The sequence below is a fragment of the Hipposideros armiger genome, unplaced genomic scaffold (genome assembly GCF_001890085.2).
Source record: "Hipposideros armiger isolate ML-2016 unplaced genomic scaffold, ASM189008v1 scaffold_746, whole genome shotgun sequence".
NCBI classification, from domain to species: domain Eukaryota; kingdom Metazoa; phylum Chordata; class Mammalia; order Chiroptera; family Hipposideridae; genus Hipposideros; species Hipposideros armiger.
Window position 1 is genome coordinate 319,455 of NW_017732096.1, and position 27,002 is coordinate 346,456.

At 34.1% G+C, this 27,002-nt stretch overlaps 2 protein-coding genes across 5 annotated transcripts in view; one reads left to right on the plus strand and one right to left on the minus strand.

The window, feature by feature from the left end:
- LRRC40 (leucine rich repeat containing 40) overlaps window positions 1-18,266 on the minus strand; it is a 42,056-nt gene extending 23,790 nt beyond the window's left edge. Inside the window, exons 1-7 of the mRNA XM_019628083.1 lie at window positions 18,072-18,266; window positions 12,503-12,684; window positions 11,882-11,955; window positions 8,220-8,349; window positions 5,151-5,274; window positions 2,454-2,596; window positions 1,233-1,405 (exon numbers count right to left, since the gene is read on the minus strand). Of these exons, the coding sequence (XP_019483628.1) occupies window positions 1,233-1,405; window positions 2,454-2,596; window positions 5,151-5,274; window positions 8,220-8,349; window positions 11,882-11,955; window positions 12,503-12,684; window positions 18,072-18,222 (977 nt within the window). The 5' untranslated portion in view covers window positions 18,223-18,266. The remainder of the gene's footprint in view (window positions 1-1,232; window positions 1,406-2,453; window positions 2,597-5,150; window positions 5,275-8,219; window positions 8,350-11,881; window positions 11,956-12,502; window positions 12,685-18,071) is intronic.
- Window positions 18,267-18,366: 100 nt separating this feature from the next.
- SRSF11 (serine and arginine rich splicing factor 11) overlaps window positions 18,367-27,002 on the plus strand; it is a 41,412-nt gene continuing 32,776 nt past the window's right edge. For 2 of the 4 annotated variants that reach the window (XM_019628076.1, XM_019628081.1), the window contains exon 1: window positions 18,367-18,471. The gene's annotated coding sequence lies outside the window, so the exon portion shown is untranslated. The remainder of the gene's footprint in view (window positions 18,472-27,002) is intronic. The other 2 variants (XM_019628080.1, XM_019628078.1) reach the window with 1 other exon arrangement.

A 27,002-nucleotide genomic window follows, 5' to 3' on the forward strand; every position in this document is an offset into this window, starting at 1 on the left:
TGAGCTGTTGTTCAGCATCTTAGCTGTAGAGGGCAGCGTCACTGGCCCTCATATGTGGGATCCGAACCAGGGCCCTCTGGAGTCCCAAGCCAGTTCTTAACCATCGCGCCACTTGGCTGGCCCAGTATTAATTATTCTAACTCAACACAATTTTCATATCTTTCCTCTTCTTTCCATTTCCATCTTCACCACAGTTCAGGTACTTATTAAATGAGAAATCTACCAAGTTGTCAATATAGTGAAATGGATATAGGAAGTGCTTCTTAGTGCTAAATATTATTCATCTAATAGAGTTTATTTAGATTTCCCACCTACAAAACCACTCCTATCCAATGTATCCAACCCATTATCACCACTTTATTTTTTAATGCCATTACAACCAAATTAGTTCTACTTTTAATCCTTTAATAGCACCCACCTCTTAACTAATGAAAACCGACTCTTTACAGGCACTTCAAGGACCTCTCCTACAGGGCCTCGACTTCTCTTTCACACCCTAAATTCTCACGATACCCCTACATGCACCCTATTTACCAGCACAACTTGATTCCTTGTTCTCTGAATACATCCCCACAACTTTCTGAACTTTCAAAGCTTTGTTTGTACAGTTTCCTCCTGCCAAGTGAAGCATTATGACCACCTTACATGTGCACATGAAAAACGTGGTCATCCTTTGAAGATCATACGGTGGGACTACAGTGAGGCATGACCCTGAAAGTATCTTAAATTCTGTGCTCTAGGCTATTAACTTGTCTCAACCTAGTCCCAGTCCTAAAGATCATTTAAAAATGTTTCTTCCACAAAGTCTGCCCTGATTCCTCTCAATAAATTGTGATTCCTATATCTTCCTTAAGCCCCTAAATCATTTTGTATCCACGGCTTTACATTCATTTAACAAATCCAACAAATATTTATCAGGCACTTCCTAAGTATCTAGGCACTGATTTAGGAGTTAGAGATAGAGCAGTGAATGAAACAAATAGAAATGCAGCTTTCTGAGAATTTATGTTCTAGAGTAACTTGTAAATGCATCTGACTATATTAGTAATGTTAAGCTTGCTGCCAAGGACAAAATCTAATTACTCTGTACATCTGCACATGATACCTGCTCAATAAACATTTACTGAACTTAATTTAGAAAAAAAGATCTCATGCTTTTTACAAATATTTCAACTTGTGAATTATAACCAAATACAGACATGATTTCTTATTCATTTGATCTTTAAACTTACCTACTAATATCATTATTGCTTAGGTCAAGCCTTTCCAATGATTGGAGTAGTGTAATTTCATCTGGAACAGATTTTAACTTGTTATCCCGCAGGTCTAGCACAAGGATAGAATTCAGATGCTTAAGATGTTCTGCCCCTAACATTTCAATCTGGTTTTCACCTACATGCAATTCCTACAAAACCAAAGGTCAATCATGTATATTTCTGTATTCAATTTTACACTAGAAAATGAAAATAAAATAGAAATTTTAATTTCAAATCACTGAAGAACACATGGATAAAACATAAGTTTCTAATTAATAAGGTGCTTAAATTTTCAATTACATTTAAGCTAGCTTGCAGTTAAAGAAAAATGGCAATAAGAAAATTTTCAAGAATTTTCTGGTAATTTAAAAATAAAGGTTTAACCTAGCAGAAAGTTCAAAGTTTACAAAACCAAAGCAGAGAATTGATTTAGTAGTTACATTTATAGAATCATTAAAAATACAAATCCAAGAACTATATTGATGAAGATTAAAGTTTTAAAATAAATCAACACAGGTTAAAAAGTTATATTATCAGTTTGTTATTCATCAGTTCCACTAGCGATTATTATATATACTTATATGATTTCCCATTAACAGAATGTACAATTATCAGATAATTAACCGTATAAATGATAACTTTTTCAGTTCTTTTTAGCACTGTCACCATTCTGTTTAAAAGAAACTCTCTTTAAGACCAATGCATAAAAGTATACACAAAGGAAAGCAAAGCACGGCAAATGTAAAAGACAATGTGAATGCTAAATACTTCAAACCAAAAGACAGTAGTTAATTTTAAAGTAACCTGGTTATGACCAGGTAAACAAGAGAGGTAACAACTTATAGAATTAGATACATATTGTTTCCTGGTATTCTCATATTCCAGGTCTCCTACAGTATGGTCCCAACTTACCATGTTAGCATCATCATCTACTACTTCTCCAATTATAAAATATTCACCAGGTAAAATAAACAAATTACTATTTTTTTAAGTTGATTATTTCTTTTTAAAAAAATATCTGTTACAATACCATTAAAGTATTTAGTCATATTAAAACTCTGAATAATACTAATACAAGAAAAACACAGCACTTGTAACTACAATATATATTTCCAATATAAAACAAGATTAAAAATTTCATTTTCATAATTAACTTTTGGAAAATATATAGCTATTTAATAATCAACTAAAGAGTACCTTTAATAATTTACAAGAAGGAAATTCCGGTAAAAAACGTAATTTATTCCTCCGCAAATAAAGCAATTCTAGTGATTCCATGGCAGCCAATTCAGGAGGTATAGTTTCCAATAGATTTGAATTACAATCCAAATGCTTTAATCCTGTAATACATATTTTGTGAAAAAACAAAAATAATAGAGAAAAAATATTGGTCTATAATTATAACATTCAAAGAATGTATACTCATGAGAACTTATAAACCTGTGCTGTTGTATACTGCTATAATAATAAAGAACCTTGAATACCACTGAATTAAGTAAGGTTTTTTACATTTAATTATAATTAAAGAGAATTGATATTCAAGTTAAAGTTTAAAAATAGTCCAGGTCATCTTTGTAACAGATTTACAAATAAAGTACCTTAATACTCTGTTTAAGTACTGTAAAATATATAAATTATACACTATTAGATTTCCCTCCATAATTATACTGTAATTATACATCTTTAAAAAGAAAAAGAAAAAGGCGGTTAAACATATAAATATGCATGCCTACTAGTTGTATGAATGGATATCAAGTAGCTTAGACACATCTGTATTTAAAATAGGCAAGTTTACTTTCTGTCAAAAAGCCTTGGATTTTTATGTATTCTCTCCTATTTTTCATCCAACTATACTGCCTCTCTCACTCTGTCTTCTATACTTCCTTTCTTCTATTTTTTTTTTTTAATTACATGCTTTCTCTAACACCTTAGCTGACATTCTTGACAAGATGTTCTAACTTGCAGCATCTCTCTTACCTCCTGGACCTTTCTTTCTTAAAAAGCAGAACAGAAAACAAAAATGGAAAAAAGTAAAGGTCTTTCTTCCCTTAAGACTTCAATAAGTAGTTTCCTCCCTAATCCATAATACAGATTGTTCCACTTATCACATCCACAATTTTTCATAATTCACTCAACCCTCTACTTTGAATAGGCTATATGCATTTTATAACTTATACCTTAGACCACTTCTTTCAGTGTTTAAAGAAGATAACTGCTTTTCAAAACAAATACAATAGTACCACTTTCAACTAATAATATAAGAATTTATGTATTATTCGGCTAGAGCACTGAGAAAAAAATTCACAATCTGACCCACCCCAAATCCAGTAGAGTCTATAAACAACTTAAGAGACTATAGTTTTCACAATAGTTTGCATCTAAGAGCACTGACTGAGAATACAAGCAGTATGTAGTGGAAAAGCAGTGAGGATGGAGTACGAGGAGTCAAGCCGTGGCTCTATAAGTTAACATAATTTCTAAGCCTAGGTTCATGAATTGTTAAAATGTAAATAATACGCATCTCCCCTAACTTATACAACTGTTGTGATGGTAAAACTTTACATGTAAAAGCATTTTGAGTCATAAAGAACAATACAAATGTTAGATATTGTTCTTAGGATCTAGGCATTAATAGCGAAATAACTACTGGTGACAGCTTAAAAGTATCACTGTCATGTCTGAAGAACAGAAAGCATCTGATCCTTAATTATTTATTATAGTATATTAGAAAAATTCATGTAAATTCAAAGTATTTTTCTATTGGTTTTATTATCTGTTCCTATATCTCAAGATATTTCCACTCAATTTATGGGGGAAAAAAAAAATCCATGCTTCTTGTATGCTTACTCCAGACATCATATTTTATGTTGAACTCTACTTCCTAAGACCTTTATTGAAAAACAGCAAAGTCTTAACTAATGGTGTCATGAGTGAAGGCTCTCCTAAAATGTCAATTCGATTTATGGCAGATTTAATTTATGCATTCCTATTACAAATGACTAATAACTATTAATCTAAAAGTAAAACAGCACAATTTTACAAATTCACCTCAAAATGGTCCGTAACAAACTGTACAAAATCACTTCTATAACTTCCTCCACAAAAGGGAGGCTAAAAAAAATGAAGAGGGCTTATATGATTAGCAAAAAAGATTGGATAAGTTAAATTGGATAAGTTAAATAAGTTAAGTAGTTACAGCTGACACATAGTGTGGGGTCATCCACCAAGAAATAATAATAGTTTGCTTTTAAACAAACAAACAAAATATCACTATAATGAATTTGGACTCTAAATCAAGAACTCTATGGTGATTAAGTATACTTATTTAAAAGGTATTGAAATGTACCTTAATATTTTTATTCCTTAATATTAGTTCTACAGTACTTTAAATATGATGGTTCAATGGTAAACTGTATTAGAACCACTGAATTTTAACAATTTTTTTAAAAAAGGATTCACAATTTGGGCAAAACTAGACTATCACTTGTCATTAATTATGAACCATGAGGAAGCGACAGCTATGACATAACCATGTATCATAGGTAGAATCACCTACCAAAGGGAAATAACCTCGGAGTGAATATTGAATGAATGAATGAAAATATAGCATAGCTCAAAACCTTAATTTCTCAGCTATGTAACTTAATCACTATTCATAATCATATTTTATTTTATTTTTGATATGCCAAAGTATCTTTTTGGTTTAATTGTATGGGAAGTTGCTAGACAATAATAGCCTGGAGAAAATCTAACGAGTTTCTATTGTTTGCATTTACCACCATAAAATCTATTATTTTACTTCTGTGTAATAACTGTATTAAAATTTATTTTTCTAAACATCATTTGGATCAACTTCAAATTTATGTATTTTTTTTTTAATTAGAGAAGATTTACTTTTCATTCCACTTATTTCTGCCGGCAAACTCTTCAGCTGATTACTGGAAAGATTGAGCCGCACCAGACTGGATAGAGAAGAAAAACTAGCAGGAACAGTTGTAAGACGATTATTTGAAAGATCCTTTAAAAACAGAACGACAGAGTGAATGCATGAACGAATAAATAAATAATCCCTAAAGGGTATTTTAGAACTTTGTAGAAATTGAAACATTAAAACAACTATTTCAGAGGTGACACGTTCTGCAGCTCTCATTTACTGACAACTTCATATATCATCATTCATTACCTCAATATTCTGTGGGTCTACTATGTATCAACTAATATAGCAGAGAGGAATTAGAATGAATTCTGACCTCAGAAATGCTTCATGTAAAGGCTTCTATTCATAGTACCAGTAAGTCATACTATATATTGCCTCCTGTTTTCAATAAAAACATCAATATATTTATCCAATATATATGGAGTACCTACAATAAATTGGGCAAACTTTAGGGGGTATATGTAATATGAAATGAAAAATATCTTTGCAAGACAGAAAAATTCTTGAAAGAAAAATAAACCTGAAAAAAAATTGACATTTTAATTTTTGAAGAAAAAGTATTCCTTTGATTCTTCTGCTAACCGAAGCAAGTCTACTTTAAGTCCGGAAGTCTACTTTCCATTCATACAAGCTTGCCTGATTAATCTCTACACCTTGATGTTCCTTTAAGTCACTGTTTCTGTTTCTTCTTTAAACACTAATGAGAGAACTTTTTTTTGAAACTCCCTTTAAAAGACCGTGTTATAAATCAGATAATTCTTCTTATAAAATTTGAATTTGATTTAAGTATCCCGTAAGCTATCAGCAAACTGTTAGGTAGAGCCAGTGGCAACAATGGATAAGTAAAAAATAACTTAAAGGAACTGCTTTCTGAAGACTTTCCGTTAGTCTAATTTTATTAAACAACTGGATTCTCTAACTCTAGTTAAAGAAAACAGAAAAAGGTTAAAATGCTACATCAGCATTAAAAAAAACATTCACACAACATAATAATCGACAACTCCAATACTCTAAATTCTAAGGTTAACAGATTACTAAAAATAAATATTGCATAATATCAAAAGTTACTGACACTAAATGCAATGTAGTATTCTGGACTGGATCCTGGAACAAAAAAAAAGGACATTAGTGGAAAAACTAGGAAAATCTTAATAAAGTCTGTAGTTTAGTTAGTAATGTACTAATGTTTATTTCTTAGTTTTTACGACTGTCCCATGGGTATGTAAAATGTTAACACTAAGGAAAATTGGGTAAAGGGAATCTGGGAAGGAAGCGCTCTGTAATACCTTCACAACATTTCTATGAATCTGAAATTATTCCAAAATAAAAAGTTTAAAAATAAAAGTTTCTGACAAAGAGAAGATATTAATTCACAAATTCTTAAGACATTTTAAAGAACCCAAATCAATAGAATTACTAATAAAGTTATACATTTAATTATTATAGTTAATAATTAAATTAGATATAAAGCATACATATGTTACATATAAATTAATCAATATTTATGCTGTCATTTCTTCAATATTTATTTAGTACCATTATATAGGAAGTTTTTATATAACTATTGGGTTGTCGGAAAAGTCATGACGTATTTTTTTCTGTTTTTCATTGCAAAAATGCGTCATGACTTTTCCGACAACCCAATAACAAATATTATTAGCGTAAATTATTACAGATGCTTATACTTTTAATGTTTTAATATATTTTTGCTCACATTATGGTTTACTTGATACAGAGTCCTTAAGAACACAATTCTCAACTGAAACATCCATTCATTATGCTACCTGGAACCTGGGAACCATAAAGGGGCAACAACTGAGAACTGCTGTAGTTTATTAGAAGGTTTCGTGCCTACTTCAAATACTCTTAAAACAAAAACAAAAACCTCAATTGCTAGTTCTATCATTAAATTTTATAAGAAAATTTTATGGCGCCCTCTTTTGCCATTCATTTTATCTACCTCTACCTTTACTTTCCAAACCTTATTTCTAATTATGATCAGATTGAAAGACAAATACTGAAGGAATAGTTGAAGGGAGTATATATTTTTATTTCAAACACTTGTGCAGATAAGGAAAATACTAAGGAGGATGTATCTGGAAAAAAAAAAGTAATTTTTCCTTTAATGAAATGTAAACTTTAAGGCTAAAATGACATAAATGAGTTTTTCAAAACACGTAATAGGGAAAAGAATAAGAACATGAGATAACTATGTGGAGAAGAGATTATGTATTAGAACATCTGATCTAAAATAACTAATCTTTCAAACAGAATACCTTACAGTGGAATCTTACTACTTCAGAGGTGAAGTAGGGGGAAAAAAAAAAAAGATACACTTTGAAGTCAAATTGACTTTTGTTAAAATCCTGAATTCCTTACTTATTAGTTGAATGACTTCTGATAAGTTACTTGTTTTTTATAAGCCTAGTTTGCTATCTGTAGTAGGGGATAAAACTGTCTAACTTGTCATATGTAAAGCACAAAGCCAAGTACCTATTGTTTTTATATACTTAATAATATGATTAAAATAATACTTATAATTGTTTTACATGTGACACAGATGTAATACAAATTTGTCAGGTAATTTGGGCATTTTTTTTTTGAAAACTAGAAAAGAAAAGGCAGGCCTTAAAGGGATTACCTGGGTACTTAGAGGAGAGAGGGCTATAGAGGCTGTAAAGGAGGGAGTAGAATGGGTTTAGAAAATGAATTGATATATGCTAAAGACACTTTTCCTCTATTTTGCTAAGTAAGCCATAAAAGCTTCTGAATAACAAAGTCATCCTCATCACCCATTTCTCAAACTCTATTCTTAAATTAAAACCTAAGGTGATTTCATAGAAAACATAGGAAAAACAAATTTACAATTAATAATTTAGCAATCTAATTGAAATGCAGTTTCTGATAATCTAGTCATTAATCAGCTGTCCATGTTTTCATGATTTCAATCATATAGTTGAATTCTCAGTCTGATGAAAACTCCCACCAGCCTGAAATTACATAAAAACTGGAAAATCACAACTTACCAAATCTTCTAAGTTAAAAAGTTGTTCAAATCCCTCTGGTATGCAAGTTAGCTCATTATGTTGGAGATACAAGCCCTTCAGGTTTCTTAGATTTGTAATTTCTTCAGGGAGTATTTTCAGTTTGTTATGGCTATTGATCAATAAAATAAATGCGGAATAATTTGGTGACAACATATTAAATATTTATAAAGGCATTTTTGCTAACTACCTGGGCTCATTAAAAATATGAAATATGATTACTAATTTTAAATACTTATCAAACTTCATATCCTAAAAGTACACACACATTAAAATAGTAATCTCAGGGTTTAGAAAATTTCCATCACTTTCTAAGGGCAGCTGACAAGGATTTCACCCTCCTAATTTACTCCAGAAGGCAGATCCTTCTGCCTTACAGAGCTAGAATTGAATAATAAAATAATCCTTGGGTTTCTAGAGAATTTAAACAACTCAAAATGCCTTCAGAATTACCAGCACACTGAACATGTCAATAACCCAATTAGATTAGATACGAAAGCATTTATCTTCAAATTGAGCATTTCCCAAAATATGTTCCAGTGTACGATGGTCCCTTCAGGACACAATTTGAAAAGGGAATAGGCCAGTGTTTCCAGAGACACTACACTCCATGCTACATTTCCCCTCTTGGGCATTTAATACCAAAAGTTTAGAAAATGACTGCAATCAATGCAACTATTTTGCCTTATCCCAGCAGGTCCCAAATTCTGGAACTCATTCTCCTTGGAACATTTCAAGGACAACAAATTCTCTTGATTTTCTACTATCTCACACTGGTCACTCCTTCTCCATCTCTTATTGATTCCTTCTCTTCTAGGCCCCTACCTTGAAATGACCCAGTGTTCAGTCCTTGTTTCTCTTTTCTTCTCTATCTATCCTCTCTCATTTGGTGACCTCCTACACTCAAATGATTGTAAATACCATCTGATGCCTACAACTTGCAAATTTATATCTCCAGTCCAAATCATGATCCTAAACTCCAGGCTCAAATAACGAATTTCTACATTGACGTTTTTTGGGGCGGGGGAAAGACAAACCGAAGTCTTATTCATCAGAGCTGCTCTATATGTAATCCTTCCATGCACTCAAAACAAATAACATTCCTCTAGGGCTCCTGCTAGAAATCTTAAAGGTATCCTTCACTCTTCTCTCTCATACCCCCCATTTAATCCACAGGAAATCTCATGGGCTCAACCTTCAAAATATATCCAGAAGTTAAAAAGTTCTTGCCACTTCCTGTGCTGTTATCCTGGCTCAAGCTGTCATCTTCTATCACCTGGTTACTGAACTAATTTCATTCTTCTGTCTTCGCTCCCCTTCTCAACACAGTTGCCACAGTGATCCACTTACAAGTCAGAGAATGTCATATCTCTGTTATAATGCCCCAACCCAATGCCTCCCCATTTCACTCAGAGAAAAGCCATAATCCTTAACTATGGTCCACAAGGCCCTGAGATGAAAGAAAAATAAAAAATAAAAAAATAAAATAGTAATCTAAAGTAATCAGATTGAGGGTTTCAAAGAAAAACAACAAATAAAGGTTTTAACCAAACAAATAATTTGTGAACTTCTGATTTCTTCCTTATAATCAACTTTGATTTTACATGTAATGTGAAAGGACACAATGGACACTTAATATTTTATACTATATCTGAGTTTTAGAATTTTGACAAAGAGTGCACACATACACGACAATGGAGTGACATCTTACATGGGGGTTATTATAAACTTAGCACTCAAGATAAAAATAGCTATTCCTATCTGAGGGCCGGGCATGTTCATTTCAAAGTAAAATGAAACGCTAGTTTTCTTTGTACTTAGTCTTAACTTTTCAGCTCAGTCCTTCTATTCAATTCTTCAGCTTAAGAGAAGTCCCAAGTCACTGAGGATGATACACTCCCTAATTAAGAGTTGAATTAACTTGTTTCCAGTTTAATCTCAACATAACTATTCACTTAGGAATTCCACCCTATTTTCATGCCATATACAATTACTTAACAAATGACAGGGAAATGGAAAATATAAGGGACTAACAATAACTTTAAATTATATTAAAATAAAACGAGTTGGAACAAAAATGCCAAAAGATATGTTCTAAAATAAGAACCACTAAAAATTGTCAAAAATTGGCTCCTATTGTTGATTATGTAATTGAAATCTTTGTACATTTGACAGGGATCTTGTTGGGCAGAGATGCCATTCTGCTATACAGTTGCTCCATTTCCTTTCCTCATCTGTTTTTCCATCCTAATGCTCATACTCTTCAGTGTTGGAAGCTAAAGCCATACCCACTCCATAGTCCCTCACGACTTCCTCTCAATCCTCCCTATTCTTGCCTCCACAGGTCACATCCATGCCTTCGACTTGTAAGGCGAAGAAGTTCTAATGTAGTTCTAAACAATGAGCACCTTTCTATGTACAAATATTTTTGTTGACTTATGGTCATTTTAAGTTTTTCATGACAACTGTTATTTCAGGTACTGTTTTCCCAGTTTAACATGCTTTCAGAAAACTGAGACTTCACTATACTATAGATAGATCTGTAACCATATCTATTTATAAACCATAGTTTTCAAACTATGCTTTGAATACTTAAACATTTTCATTTTTTCTCCTAAATGAAATCTTCCCTAATCCATTCTCCATAATTCGTGTATATAACATAGAAGGCAGTTATTTTTGAAAGTCTGGATGTGTAATGAAGGGCAAAGGGTGTTAGCAAGAGCCTTAGCCCCCTGGCCTCCCATGTACCTATCAATGAGCACCAGAGCCATGTCCATAGAACCAACCCCAGAGTCCTCAGAAAACGTTAAAAACCACTAATATCAAAACTATCACATTTTTCATCATTAATGAAATAATTGTTTTAAATTTCTACCTATTACTTCACACTCAGATATTTTTTAGAATAAAGTAACTTAAAACTTGAGATAGCAACAAACATGTTTTCTAAAATAACTACTTAAAATTGTTTCATAGGGCTGGCTGAGTGGCACGTTGGTTAGGAGTTAGCTTGGGACACCAGAGGGCCCCGGTTCAGATCCCACATATGAGGGCCAGTGACACTGCCCTCTACAGCTAAGATGCTGAGCAGCAGCTCAGCCAGGAGCTGGGTAGCCGTGAGTCGCCAGCGACAGTGTAGGCTGCAGCCCCTGCTGCAGTGGGTTGCCATGGGCTACCGTGTGTTGCCAGCAGCCAGTGTGAGCGGCCCTCAAGCCTCCGTGAGCGGCCGTCCAGAAGCCGGCGACTGATCTACCTCTCCTGGGAAGAGCCCAATTATGGTGCCAACTTGGGCCAGTGAAGCAACGTCCTCCACAACTAGACTGAAGAACAAAAAGACAGCAACTTCTCTGTTCCTTCTTCCACCAATTCCCCAATAAAAAAATAAAAAATTGTTTCATAAAAAACAAACGAAAAAGTGTTTTTAAAAAATCAACTGGCTTTAAATTTGTAAAACATGTAGGCAATTAATTCCAAAACAAAAAAAATATAAATAATTTGAGAATTAAAACTTACAATTCTTATCTGCATTAACCACTTTCTGAGATAATACAAAAATATTTTAGTGTTAGAAAAAAAATTAAAGAATATTAGATTTATACTCTAATACTATCAATATTGAAATAAATAAGTTTACATTTTACCTGACATTAAGTTTCTGAAGATTTTCTAATTCTCTTATAGCAGTGGGAAGGGATGTCAGCTGATTGTCATGTATCTAAAAGTTATTAAAAGACAGTCAATATCTTAGTCTTATAATTAACCATATATAAATCAAAATTCTTCAACAATAATCCTGTTCTAATAGCATCGAGTTGGGCTATTGGAGATTTGCTCTGTGTATAGAATAGAAAAAGGAATTTGAAACTGACCAAACTGCTGTTCAGAAATCATGAATATTAAATATTACAATTAAAAAAAAAAAAACCTTCACCTCACTGAGTGGAATTTCAACCTCAAATGAGAAATGAGTTAGAATTCATTTAATTCTAAGAACAATTTTAAAAAATAGATAGTAGTCTGAGTCCTGGGTTATAGGTGTAGAAACTGAGGCACAAAGAAGTAACTTTCCCAAAGTTACACAGCTATCCAATGGCAGAGTCAGAATTTGAAGCCTCATGTTCTAAACATTATGCATGCCTAATGATAACTTGTTATTCTTCCTTGCATTCTACCAATTGAACATGGGTTTTCTGCTTATCAAAGTCTAAATTTAGATTTAGTCTTTTCAATTAATGACCCCTATCTATAATCAGTCAACTTACATCAAGAACAGTAAGTGCAGGAAGGAGTCGGAGGTCATCTGTAAGTGAATGAAGTTTATTGTTGGATATGATTAGCTTGGTCAAATCTGTCTGCTCCCACCATCGTTCAGTAGCACCAAATGAAAGATTCTGATTAGCTTCCTCAGGGATATCCGTATTTATTCTCCAGACACACTGAGGCACTATTTCCACCACAAACAGACCAACCAAAAAAAAAAAAAAAAGAGAGAGAAAGAAAGAAAGAAACAAGAAGATATTAAGCGACATACTTTTATAACAGCTATCAAGTTTATCTACTGAAAAACAATTGCTAAAACATTAAAACAAAACACTTAAATAAGTCAAACAAAGAGCAATGAATTGCAATAGAGTAAAAGTTAATTTTATTCAAAATCAGAATACGTGATATTTTATATAGATCCCACTTTTATTTTCATTCAACTGTATCTACTTATATGTACTCTGCACAGCACATCATGGTACATAAACAAGACAAATAATGAATGGACTCTAGCATTATGCTAAGAGAATAACAGAAGGCATGGAAATCAACATTTATAAGGTAGTGTTATAACTTTTATAACAGAAGTATATTTTAAGTCTGAGAAAGCACTGGTAATAATAATAGATAACGTTAACAAACACCAGGCAATTTTTTAATATACTAACCTCGTAATCCTGTGAGGTAGGTGGTATTACCATCCTCATTTTATTTTATTTTTTTAAAGATTTTATTCGGGAATTGGGGGAGGGGAACAGCGTTGGGGAATCGGGGAAGGGGAGCAGACAAGTTGCTGTCCTTTTGTTCTTCAGTCTAGTTGTGGAGGACGTCGCTTCACTGGTTCATGTTGGTATGATCATTGCGCTCTTCCCGGGTGAGACAGATCAGTCATCAGCCACTGGACAGCTGCTCACGGCGGCCCACTGCAGCTCACACTGGCTGCCAACTGCAGCTCACACTGGCTGCCGGCCACTCACGATAGCTCACTGCAGCCCACTGCAGCTCCACTGCAGCCTACGCTGTTGCCGACAACTCACAGCAGCCCAGCTCCAGGTCAAGCTGTTGTTCACCATCTTAGCTGCAGAGGGCAGTATCACTGGCCCTCATGTGGGATCCGAACCGGGGCCCTGCTGCTCAGAGCTGGTGTCCCAAGCCAACTCCTAACCAACACGCCACTTGGCCATTTTATAGACAAGAAAAATAGGACACAGAGAGAATTATAATTTATTCAGAACTATACAGCTTGTAAGTACCAAAGATGGAATTCAAACCCTGGCAGTGAATATTTGGAAGGCACATGTGACTCTGGGAGCTGTTCTGTTTTACCTGACATACTCAACAGAAATGGTAACATATGTCTATACAGAGACTGTGCTTGATAGCTCAAGGCAGTTTTATTCATAATAGCACAAAACAAGAAAAACTCAAATGTCTATCAATAGGTGAATAGATAAACACATTGAGGTATATACATACAATGGACTATTATTCGACAATAAAAAGGAACTACTGATATAAATAACATGTATGACCCCCCCAAAAATATTATATTATAAGCAAAAGAAGCCTAAAACAAAAATCCCAATGTATAATTCCATTTAAATGACATTCTGGAAGAGACTAATCTGTATTGACAAAAAGCAGATCGATCACTAGCTGTGTGGAGCAGCGGGGTAGACTGACAACACAGGGGTCTAAGGGAACTTTCCAAGTGTTGGCTATGTTCTATAACTTGACTGTGGTAGTGGTTACGCAACTGTATATATTAGTCAAAACTCATTGAACTGTACACTTACAATGGGTGTACATACTGTTTGTAAATTATACCCCAATAAGGTTAATTAAAAATAAAAAAGACTGCCAATTTTTAAAATACAAATGATGTAATATGTGAAAGTAATTTTATGTATATATAACAAGTAAATGGATAAACAAATATCATATATATATATCTGTATGTATATATATATATATATATATCCCACAGGGTAGATAATGCCCTTAAATAGCACTATCCAATAGAATTTTCTGCAATGATAGAAATATCCTGTTGTCTGTACTATTCAATGTGGTAGCCATTAGCTGCATATGGTAATTGAACACTTAAAAATGTAGCTAAAGTGACTGAAAAACTTAATTTTTTATTTCACTTAATTTTGGTTAATTAAAACTTAAATAGCCATATGTGAGTAGAGGCTTCCACAACGGGTAGCATGGCCCTTAACAAATACAGAGAAAAACCCCAAAGGAGAAAATCTTCAGGGAATCGGAATAGATAAAAATTTTTTAGTACAGAAAAAGTACAAATCATAAAAGAAAAACTTGATAAATGGGACTTCATCAAAATTTAAAACTTATAATTTTCTAAAGAAATTAAGAAAATAAGGCAAGCCTCAGACTGGGAGAATATATTAGATAATCAATATAAAAATCTGAGAAGAACTTGTATCATAACTCAGTAAGACAAAAAGCCCAATTAAAAAATAGACAAAAAAAATCTGAACACTTGACAAAAGATATACACATTGCTAATGAACAGTTGAAGAGATGCTCAATACTAGTCATCAGGAAATGTAAAACCACTAGAAGATACTACAATACAAACAAGAACGGCTAATGTTAAAAAGAGTAACAATACAAAGTATTGGTAATAATGTAGAGCAACTGAATCTGTCCTATTACCAGGGGCAAACAATTTGGTGAACTCATAAAATTAAATATATAGCTCTTATTATATGTCCAGCATTCCATTCTTCCCAATCTGCGTTTTCCCTATGACAGTATCTATGACAGATGACATTCACTTGTTAGCTAACACATTTCCTTTCCTACTCAAGAAAACATATTAAAATGTTAAGTGAGTGAATACGACAATATAGGAATATGTTTAAATTTGCACTGATTTATTAACACTTTGGCATTGGTAATAACTTGACATACTTGTATATATCTCAAGAGATTGAGACATTAAAGTTTAGAATTATTTTAACAGATCTAGAAATAAAAATGGGATTTACAATAAACTATCTAGTTCCTTGTTTTATAATCCAAAAAAGTAGGCTTCCCTGGATTTTAGTATACTAAAAATTAAATGTTCACCTCAAGATTCTGCCATTATATATAGATCAAGGCACCTTCCTCTTACTTTCATTTCTAAAAATTGCTTAAGAATTAGCTTGTTTTTATGATCTACTCAGTTTAGTTTCTGTCTGGAATTATTATTAAAATCTAGATACTTTGCTAATTCTTATTAGCTGTTTAGAATGTCATTCATAGTAAATTTCATTAAGACAGCCAGTAGTCAAAATACAGAGTCAAGCTAAATAGTAAAGTAGAACATGGTTAATATGGATTTGACGATGGTTATTTAAAACCTTGGTAAATATATTGTTTATGTTATACTTTTTATCCTGTCATAACAAACTGTACATACTACATACAGCAAATTCGCATTACCCTAAAACAGAAGGCATGCTATCTTGAGGTCTAGAAGCCCTAGACCTATTTACATAATTCCACAAATGGACACTTAACCAAACTACTCTCTTCAATATAAGAGGGTAGCCTTACACCCATATTTCCCTTTCAAATAATATGCTTTCTAAACTAATGTAATTGGCTTGTTTAATAAATTATCCACTTGCCAATTTTCCTGTCAGCTTAACAGTTTGGTTTCCTTTAGAATTTACAGCATTCTTTTGTTCCAAATTCTGGCACCTTTTGCTTTCATTCAGTTTTTGAAGGATCACTCCAAAACATTCCTACACTACTGTTCTGCTAGGATCATGCAACCATAAGGCAACAAGTAATAACTCCTTTTCAACTCCATCATTTTATCTGGTCCAGTGAAAAAGCTGCAATATCTACACTGAACCAAACGATGATATATTCTTATGCTGCTATTCATAGAAAGAGTTGTCGCTTAAAATTTCCAGATTATTTCTAATAGTCTTCTTTGAAGTTGGGTATTAACAGTTATTTTGTTTGGGCATACCTTTCTAAGTTATAGAACTGACACCCAGAATGATGACTTTAAAACTGTCAACAATATTTAGATGTTAAGTAAATTATAGTAGTCATAGAATTATATGGGATATTACAGTCATTAAAAATAATTAGATTTTTCAAGTGACACTGAAAAATATACAAATAAAATCAGAAAATCTGGGCTTTGTATAATCCTAAATTTGTTAAAAATAATATAGAAGGCAAATTATACATACATATTCAGACAGAAAGCTATAGAAAAACCTCCAAAATATCAACAGTGATTAACCCCAGATGGTCATTTTGACTTTTATGCTTTCTATAAAATCTTTTTCTATAGTAGACAATGCTTTTATAAAGAAGAATAAATGATATTTTCACTAAAGAACTATGGCCTATAAAATGAAAAGGTATCTAAAAACCCTCAAAAGTACCCAGATTTCAGTTACAGGTGAAAGTTAATCTGTACTGAGTACCAGTTAACAACCCTACTGGGTTAATAAAATGTTTCACTGCTCTTAAAGCTCCTGTTAAGAATTGTTTCAAGGAAACCACCATCTAAGAAAACAGAATTTTAACTGCTTTTTGTTATATACACCAAAATAAAATGCTAGATACTAGTTTTCCAATAAGAAACAATGGACATGACTGCACTTAACAAATGCATTTATATGACTGCATAAACATGAAAGAGGAAAGACTTGGGGAGTATAAAACAAACATTTATTATTTAACATATATCCTTTCATTCATTCAGCAAGTATTTGTTTGGTCCAGTCTATACACAACACAATAAAAAAGCAATCATTAGAAGGAAAATGGAAGGTTTTAATCCCAGATAGCCTAAAACCTGACTATTAAGTAGAGGAAAACATTACAAGAAGAATGCTATATTCTCTACCCCCCACCCCCACCCCCACTTCCCACTATCTCCCTTATACAACAGATAATCAGAAAATCATCTGGCTATTATTCATTCATGATATCCAGATTTGTGCTTGTTGATCTTTAGTAGGTTTTTCAGGATGGCCCCAAATTCACTCGTCATGGCATCTATCCTAATCCTCAATTTAGGAGATGTGCTCATTATTCCTTGTATGTAGTACTCTGCCCTGTTGCACAAAAAGTCTTTACAGGGAACAGTCTAAATTCTAAATTCACAAAGGAGCGGATAAAATATAGAATTTTAGCGTTGGTAAGTGCCCGAAGAGGTCAAATTAAGAGGGGGAAAATGAGGGCCAAAGAAACAAAGTATTTGCCCATCATTTGATAGCTAATTTAGTCACACATTATGTTATTTATCGCATAGACTGCGGGGATCCGAGAAAACGCCCCGTTTAAATTTTGGTCCTTTTCCCAACAGGGTCCGTTCCTTCACCAGAGATTCCTGGAGCGAAAGTGGTAACCAAACCCGGCTGACGGGAGCCAGTGGAAATGTGATGACTGCCTGAATTAGAGCACAGGGATCCTGGCGAGGGGGCTGAGGCAAAGATGGCCAAGGCCAAGCCAGAGGAAGGGAGGCTACCAGGAGCCAGTGCTTTCTGAAAGGACGCACAATCGGGTCGTACCTCGGGATCTTACCTTCACTGAGGTTCCGACCCGACAAGTTTAACTGGCCGCTCTTCCTCGCCGCCTTTAACAGCCCCTGGGGTACTGAGGCACCGCAGTCTCTCGGTTCAGCTTTGAAACCCGCTCGGGGATCCCGCTCGGACACTCCCTTTAGGCGCGACATGTTCAAACCCCCGGGTCCAAAAGCGGAGCTTCGCCGGTGACGCTTAAAGGCGGCGCCGCTCCGCAGCCCCGCAGCCCCGCCCCTGCCGGGAGCGCGCGCTCTGTGAACCGGGCTCGTGGCCTGGCGCGGGGCCTTCGCTCTCGGCGGCGCGGCCCAGACGTCGTCACCGCCCGCGCCTGGGGCTGGAGGACAGAGGGAGCCCTTCCTGTTGCCGGTGTCGGCCTTGTGTCTTGGCATTACTTCGCTCGAGTAAGTGCGTTTAACCGGCTGAGGAGGGAATTTTAGGGTTTATTGTGTGCGCTGTTACCGCGACTCTGAGCTTTTCTTCTGGGCTGCCGCCGTGGCCAGGTTGCCGCGAAAGAATAACCTTCTCGTCTCTCCTCGCCTGGCCTGAACGTGGGCCTTGACTAAAACTAAGGACCTGGGCGCGGTCTGCAGCCTCTCTGGACCCCAGCCTGTTTGTCGCTGGTGGTGGTGGCGCCAGTCCTCCGTCCGGCCTTGAGTGTAAAACAAATTTCTGTGTTTGGGGGCCTGTACTCCGCTAGAATTAGTGCACCTGGCCTGTTGCTCTATTGAGTTTATAGCCCAGCATAGGGGGCAGTGTGGTATGGAAAGGTTGACAACAGAAAACGGGTGGGGGGAAGCTTAATAATGAATAATTGTCTCTACCGGACGGTTTAGAGAGAAAAGTGGAGGTGCAAGCTTTAGTAGAGCGAAACAGCTAGGAGTTTGGAGCCCCGAGATGCGAGTTCGAATTTCAGCTGCTTCAGTATCTTACATGCTACGTAACTGGAGGCAATTTACTTGATCCCTTTTAAAGCGCAATCCCTTTTCATTAATTTAGGAATGATTTCTCTTTTTTTTCATATAATTAGGTGACGCTGAAGTTTTAAATATTGAGCTCTTGGTGAGGAAACGGACTCTAACTCAGAGTAAGAAATGAAAATTTTGTACAATTAAGTCGGTTTTCCTGGAAAGTTAGTTTTGTCAGAAATGTGCAGCTTTATTGATTCATTCAACAAATAATTAAGAAATCATCTTTAGTACTGTCCTGGGTGCTAGACTTTTGTTTTGCCTGAAATTATTTTGTTTTTAAAAGCGTATACCAGGAAATATCCTCCTAAGCCCACCCCCACCCCCATCAATCGGTTGGGGATCAGTAGGGTATTTGCAAGGTGGGATAATTCTGCAACATACACAGTTTTGCCGGAGTCCGGGTTCTTGCTACCTGTAAAATTTGGTTTTTAATCCCCGCTCGCTTTTTTCCCCCTTAGTTCTGAAGAGTCCTTGACTCTAAAAGTGAACAGCAGAAAAATACCAGTAATTAACACTGCCAAGCAAGAAAAGAGTGAGTTTTAAAGGAAGGACCATCGCAGTTTTTGCAAGGTCACTAATGAGGTCCCCTCCACCCCCAGTTTGTCTTGACAATAATGAGTATACTCCCCTTACTGAGCGTTTACTAAGTGCGACTCCGTGCAAATAATACTTCTTTTGCTACCTCTTACTTAGCACAATGTCCAACTTTTCAGATGAAGAAATTAAGACTAAAGGGATTAAGAAACTTGCCAAGGTCAAAATTTCTATAAAGTACTGTGGCCAGGAATTTGAACCTAGATGTCTCTCCAAAACCTTGTCAATCATTATGATTTGCCTAATGGCTTTTATATAATAGTTCATCATTTTCAACTTGCTTTTATCCTGGAACCATTATAAGGGACACTTCAATTACCTTTTAGAAGAGATTTATTTATTTGAGAGAAACCTTTTTCTCTTCTGTAGCCTTACCTTTGGAGGATAAGTTGCTCAAGTATAATATTGGATTGTCGGAAAAGTCGTGACATATTTTTTCTATGTTTTTCGTTGCAAAAATGTGTCATGACTTTTCCGACAACCCAGTATTTTAGGATAGCCACCTCTCCCCTTACAATAAGTTCTTTAGTTTGACATTGTTTTAAATAACTTGCAAGGTGTAATTTTTTTTCATTTATTGTGCTTCTGCTTGAAGTTAAATATTTAATTATTGATGTTCATTATAATATGTTGAAACATTGTTGCATTTTATGTAAGAGAAGCATATCCTATTAAAGGAACAATAATGCAATTGTGAAAATCCAAGTGACCATATACTTGTGGTAAACTACAATAGGTATAAACTGACCTGTAAAAATTTTACTAGTATCTATAGTACATTGTGTTTTTTACCTGTGTAGCAAGTGCAGATTGAGCAAAATGAGGATGAAAATTATTTCCTCATGCAATGGGAAAAATTACGTGTTTTATCTCAAGTTGATAGAAACTGAAAGTTTATCACCTTGACTTGAGCTTCTTTAAGAGAGAGTATAATTATATATATAGTTATATTTGTGGGAGTTAGCTTTTTATGTCAATTATATTACTTTAGGCAGAATGCATTACAAACAAAAAAAAAAACCTTTTTCAACATGAGTGTTAAGTGAAAGCATTTGTTTTTAAAAAATTGAATTATTAAAATAGTATGAAATGGATGTCTCCTTTGCAAGGGCTGGAGACTACTGCATAGCTACCTTTTGCAAATCTATTTGTCTAAATACAATTTATTATGTTCATTTTATTAAAGTAATGGAAGGTTTCAGTCTTCTAACTTCTTTGGTAAATGAATAAAGAAAGTGAAGAAACTAAAAATATATTGAGCATAAGAATTAATCTGCCAAAAAATGCTATTTTGTTTCATAAGGGAAAGTGAGACTATTATCAGAGTAAGATAGAGCAGCTTATTTCTACCATTAAAATTTAATAAGACATTTTCAAACATAGCTATGTTACTCTTAACAGCATTGTTACATGTTGAAATTTTTTTTTTTAAGATTTTTATTGGGGAATTGGGGGGGTTGGGAACAGTGCTGGGGAATTGGGGGAAGGGGAACAGACAAGTTGTTGTCCTTTTGTTCTTCAGTCTAGTTGTGGAGGACGTTGCTTCACTGGCCCAAGTTGGCACCATCATTGCGCTCTTCCCGGGCGAGGCAGATCAGTCGCCGGCTTCTGGACAGCCGCTCACTGCGACTGCTGGCCACTCACGCTGGCTGCTGGCTACACACGGTAGCCCATGGCAACCCACTGCCACAGGAGTTGCAGCCTACACCGTCGCCGGCGACTCACGACAGCCCAGCTCCAGGTTGAGCTGTTGTTCAGCATCTTAGCTGTAGAGGGCAGTGTCACTGGCCCTCATATGTGGGATCCGAACCGGGTCCCTCTGGCGTCCCAAGCCAGCTCTTAACCATCGCGCCACTCGGCCTGCCCCATGTTGAATTTTTTCAAAGCTAAGAGTTTCAATTGATAAGATGGATTTATTGAGGCAAATTGAGAAACTGTAGGGAAATGGCATTAATTTGTACAAAATTTTTCAAGGACGTTTGTTTAAAAAACAATAAATATGTGAAGTGAATTTGCTTTGCAGACATTTCTAGGAAGTTTCTTTTTGTGTAAAGTAACAGGTTTAGATTTAGCCTACTTTGAATCAGTTTTATGTTTATCTTTCAGAATATTGCCTTATCTATGAGAACTCCTATTTTATGACAAAGTAATTTATTGAGAAAACATTTTACTTTTTAACACTGTCATTATTGATTGGAGTTGTTGGACCTAACATATATTGCTTATTAAATGTTTTTTGAGTTGAATATTTTTACATCCTCATATACTTATTACTCAAATAAAATTGTGTTTCTGTGTTTGTCCCTTATTCTAGCAATAGGTTGCTTTAAATTGTCAAAATTGAGAGCAAAATTATATAGGACACTGGTTCTTCATGTTTTAAGTATTCAGTTTGAAAGGTGTTTGTTACATGTCTTATAGTTTCCTTTAAAAAGTTCAATTTGTAGTTTCACATTTGTTTTTCATTCAGGTCTATAAATGACAACTTTTAAAAAACAACATTTTCTAATGCAGTAGAAAGCATTCTATATTATTTCTTTGAAGGCAGTACGCATTTTGCATTTTTAGTCATAGTTTCAAATGTGGCTTTGAATTGTATTTTGTTATTGGAGTTGTGGTCATTTTTCTCTGATGGAGACTGCATTTTATTTTAGATTATTTGTATGCTGAAGTAGTGAGGTTGCTCTAGAAAGTTTAATATTTAATTCAAATATTTGGTCATATAATTCTCTCTACTTTCAGTACAAAAGAATTTTAGTCTACCAGCTTTAGAAAAATACCATTTAACTTTCCTCTTATTATATGTTAGTTAGTGGCTTTCACGTAAAGTGGAGGAACTATATAGTTTTAAATATTGTTTTTTAATTTGAATTACTTATAGGTGTTTTTTTGTTTGTTTATTTATTGTTATTATTGAAAAAAAAAGCTGAAACAGGGTGGCTGTAAACCAATTCTACTTATGTCATTAAATAAAAACACGATGGTATTGTTTATTGGTTTTTCTAGAATCAGCTAAAATGTTTCTCATTATTCCCAGTGATGTTATTCCTGACTTTTAATGGCAGTTTTCTTGCATCTTTTTCAAGATAAATGTGTTCTGTGACGTAAAGTCTTAATTTTAATGTTAATTGTATAGGTTTTATGAATCTTTGCTTTACAGTAGTAAAGTAATACAGAGAAAATTAGAACACCAAGCCCTAGAATGTGCATTATAGTATCATTGTCTTTAATTGTGTTAAACATATACAAAACCACTACTAAATAAGTGTTGTAAAATTAGCTTTAATAAAAATCTATTTTAAAATTTGGCTTTCTATCACCCCACCACCACCACCACCAACAACAACAATTTTGTTTTATTGGATTTGGCTTACAGCTTCATTTGCTCAAGAGACATTTAATGATTATGAGTATATATGGAAAATATTGTTGAATATGAGCAAAGCTCCTCAACAGTTTTAATAAGACAAGATATGGTCCCTAAGACTTTATTTTTAGTGTCAACTTAAGTTGACAAGGGGAGGAATGTGAATAATTTGATAGTTTTGACAGTCACAATCAGATTTTTATTTAACAATTTGATACTCAAATTTCAAAGTGGAATATTTATACTCATAATCGCAATTAAGATAAATGCTAGTTTAACCTTCAGAATAACTTCAAATCTGTCCACATTTTTTTTAAATACTAGGTTTTTTAATCCTTTAAAATATCACACTTAAATAATTTGAAAGATACCATCATTGGGGTGTTGAAATACTAGTGAATATTTAAATGCTTGGTCCCTACAATGCAAATCTGTGAACCCAGCTTTGCTCTTCATATTTCTAGAGATACGTGTTTTGCACTCATCACTAAATTTATCAACAGTTAATATATCTTTGATTATTTTCCATCTTAGAGATGCTAACCTATTTGCTTTTCTTTTAACTCCTCACTTCCTAGAAAGTTCCCTTTCCACTATCTCCTCCGCTCCCTCAAAATAGTTATTTGATCATTGTTTCCTCCACATGCTTTAGACTTCAGCATGAGCTACTTGTGGCTTGAAACTAACTTCAGTTCATAGTTTCAAGAGACTGAGGTGGCAAATGAGGAAAATAAGCATTATGGCCTTTAGCTTTAGTGTGTGTCAGGAGTTTAGATTGTTTTCATGTACCTTGTAATATTTTCCTTTTTTAAATTAGTGCTTTGGTCATTTCATAGTCTGTTGCTCTGACCCATGCCAACCTACTTTAATATCAATCAAGCATATGTGCAGCTGTGTCTTTTGAAAATAAGAATAATACTCTATTGCTCTAAAAATGTAGAAAAGTAATTGAAGCCTTCCTAGAAAAAGTTATTCTTGAAACATTTGTATTTTATCAGAAAAGGAATGTTTTGTTTAGCCATCCATAGATATACATGCTATTGGTGAAGTACTGCCTTAGAATCAAAATGAATATGAAAAATTTGAAATCCGTTGGTGTCATGTTTCCGTTGTAGCAGCCTGTTAAAGGAGAAAGGGCATCTAATAATAGTATATTTCACATGTTTACTACCACTTAACAGTGTACAAAGTATATTCACATTTGACAATAATGCTCTAAGGTAAGACAAAAGTATTGTTACTGTTCATCCATTAAAAAAATGAGGAAGTTGAACACAGACTTTCCTGTAATAGTATTGGATTATCGGAAAAGTCATGATGCATTTTTGCAACAAAAAACAGAAAAAGTACGTCATGACTTTTCTGACAACCTAATATATACCATTTGTTGAGTGCATATGTGCTGGGCACTGTGGTAAGTGCTTCATAGCCATATTTCTGATCTTAAAAACTTTAAATGATATCATTATCCCCATTTTTCACTTAAGGGAATGGGGGCTCACATAGCTAATTACACTTATGGTAGTTAAGAACATGCATAGGACAGTAGAACGGGAGACTTCTACTTTGTTACACTCATATAGTTTGAATATTTAACATTTTGCATTTATTACTTTATCATAAAATTTTAATATGCCACAAAAAACCCAGATTAAAATGTATTTTAAAGAAAAAACTCTTCTCTGTATGCATATTAACTTTTCTGATTCATGTTTTTCATTTGAATGCTAAAGTAGCATTGGTCCACGGTACCAGCCTAAAATAGAGTGATGGTATACAATGGAACCCACTGGAGGTAACCATTCATTTGTAGAATAGTTAATGTTTATTTCTCTAAGTATTTGCATTAGTATTCTCACATCATCCTCACAACAACCCAGTAAGGTAGCCGTTATGATTCATTTTTCAGAGAAGGATATTGAAGCACAAAGTATCAAGCCAAAGGTCACAATTATGCCAATCAGCAATAGATTCCCTCAGTTTGACTTTGCCTATGTTCTTAATGACTCTGCTTTAAGTGTTGTGGGGATTAAAAGACATTTTATTTATTTATTTATTTATTTGTTTATTTATTTATTTTTATTGGGAAAGGGGAACAGCCAAGTTGTTGTCTTTCAGTGTTAGTTGTGGAGGGCGCATCTAGCTCAGCTCCAAGTCCAGGCACCATCCAGCCGCCCTTTGGCAGCTTGTGGCCGCTCAGCTCAAGGTGCCATGTTCAATCTTAGTTGCAGGTGGGTGCAGCCCACCATCCCATGTGGGAGTTGAACCAGAAACCTTGTTGCTAAGAGTGCACGCTCTAACCACTGAACCATCTGGCTAAAAGGCATTTTAAAGGCATTCAGTTAATGTAGATCTCTTGTTACTGAGTTGAGTACACTTTCATTTTTACCATTTTTAAAAGACTTTAGAAATAATTTTCTTTTATGAAGAGAAAGTTCACTTTACAGCATAGAGGGAAAAAGTCCAAATGGTACAAATATCTAATTCCTTGATTAGAAAAAATTATTTAATATTAAAGTGCTTGAAACTTATCAAGATACATATAACTGAATTTTTTTTCACTTTTTCTTTTTTCAAAGATGTGGAGCATTCCTTCAAATGGCCTTTTCTCAATTGAGACTCCAAAAGAATCTTTTATAACATAGAGGATAATACTGAGTAGTCAGTACCTGGAGCTTCCCCATCCAAATATTTGTTGACTCCATTCAATCAAAACAGCCAAACAAAGCTGTACAAATATATTGACTGATTTTCCAAGTATAGCTGAAAATTCTGTGCATATGGATATAGTCCATAGTATCTTAATGCTCAAACTTCTTCTTTTTCCCTCTGTTAATCATAAAAATAAAGCTTTGAAAAATGGCACATATAGATTTTTGCCTAATTTCAAAGTGTTCTGTGCTGTCAAATTTTAAATGTAGATATAGAATTCCTGCTCTTAATAGACAATATAAGTTAATGCAAAACAAGTATTTGAAAATAAATTTAAGTAGACTTTTCTTCTGTCTTGGTGTGTGCCCATCTGTTTATCAGTCCCCTAATGCTAACTCATCCTTTAGTCTCTCCCCTTCCTTCCTTTAGGTGGAGCAGAAGAAAGGGGAGCATGGGATTTACAATTTTGATTTTTAAAATAGACATCCATATTTGTAGAATTATCTAAGTTGTAGAATGAGAATAGAAATGTAATATGTAGAATCAGAAATACAAATTAAAATAGATCTGCAGATAAGTTTTTTTAAAGTGACAGATTTGTAAGCAGCAGTTCATTTCCTAGATTTTTCTTATTTCTATAGCTATAGGGAATAAAACATATAGCCAAATACTTTGAGAATTTATCTAATCAAATTTCCCTGTAAATCTAACAAATGCATTCTTCCTGTCTTCTTTCACCAAGCCTTTGTTGAACAGATTACGTGAGACATTTGTTTCTAGCACATAGATAATATTCAGTAAGTTTTTGTCAGTTTCTCGACTTTGTTACAATATAATATTGTTGGGCATTAGAAACACAAAGATAAATACATTGCTCTCCTTGTCCTCAAAAAGTATATTTGCTAGAGGGAAGAATCTGCTTAACAACTTATTTGATAAAAAGCCAATTGCTTTTGCAGATTTATAAAATTCTGTCAACTTTAGAGGACTCTGCCATTTTTCCCATTAATGTGTAAGAAGGTGGCTAACAATCAGAGGTGACTGGAGCCATCCAACTGGAAACCTGGTGCCCAGTAGGTAGAAAGATAGTACATATCTGTGCCTATCCTTTTAATTGGAGAACTCCTATCTAAATGCAGAGGTTTTTTTTCCCCTTAGAAATGTCTTTACTACAAGTGGGGTTTTTTTTTCTAGTTTTATTGAGATATAATTGACATACAGCACTGTATAAGTTTAGGATGTATAGCATAATGATTTGACTTATATATGGTGAATTGATTACACAATAAGTTTAGTTAACATCTATCATCTCATATAGATACAAAAATATATATATATATATATATAAATT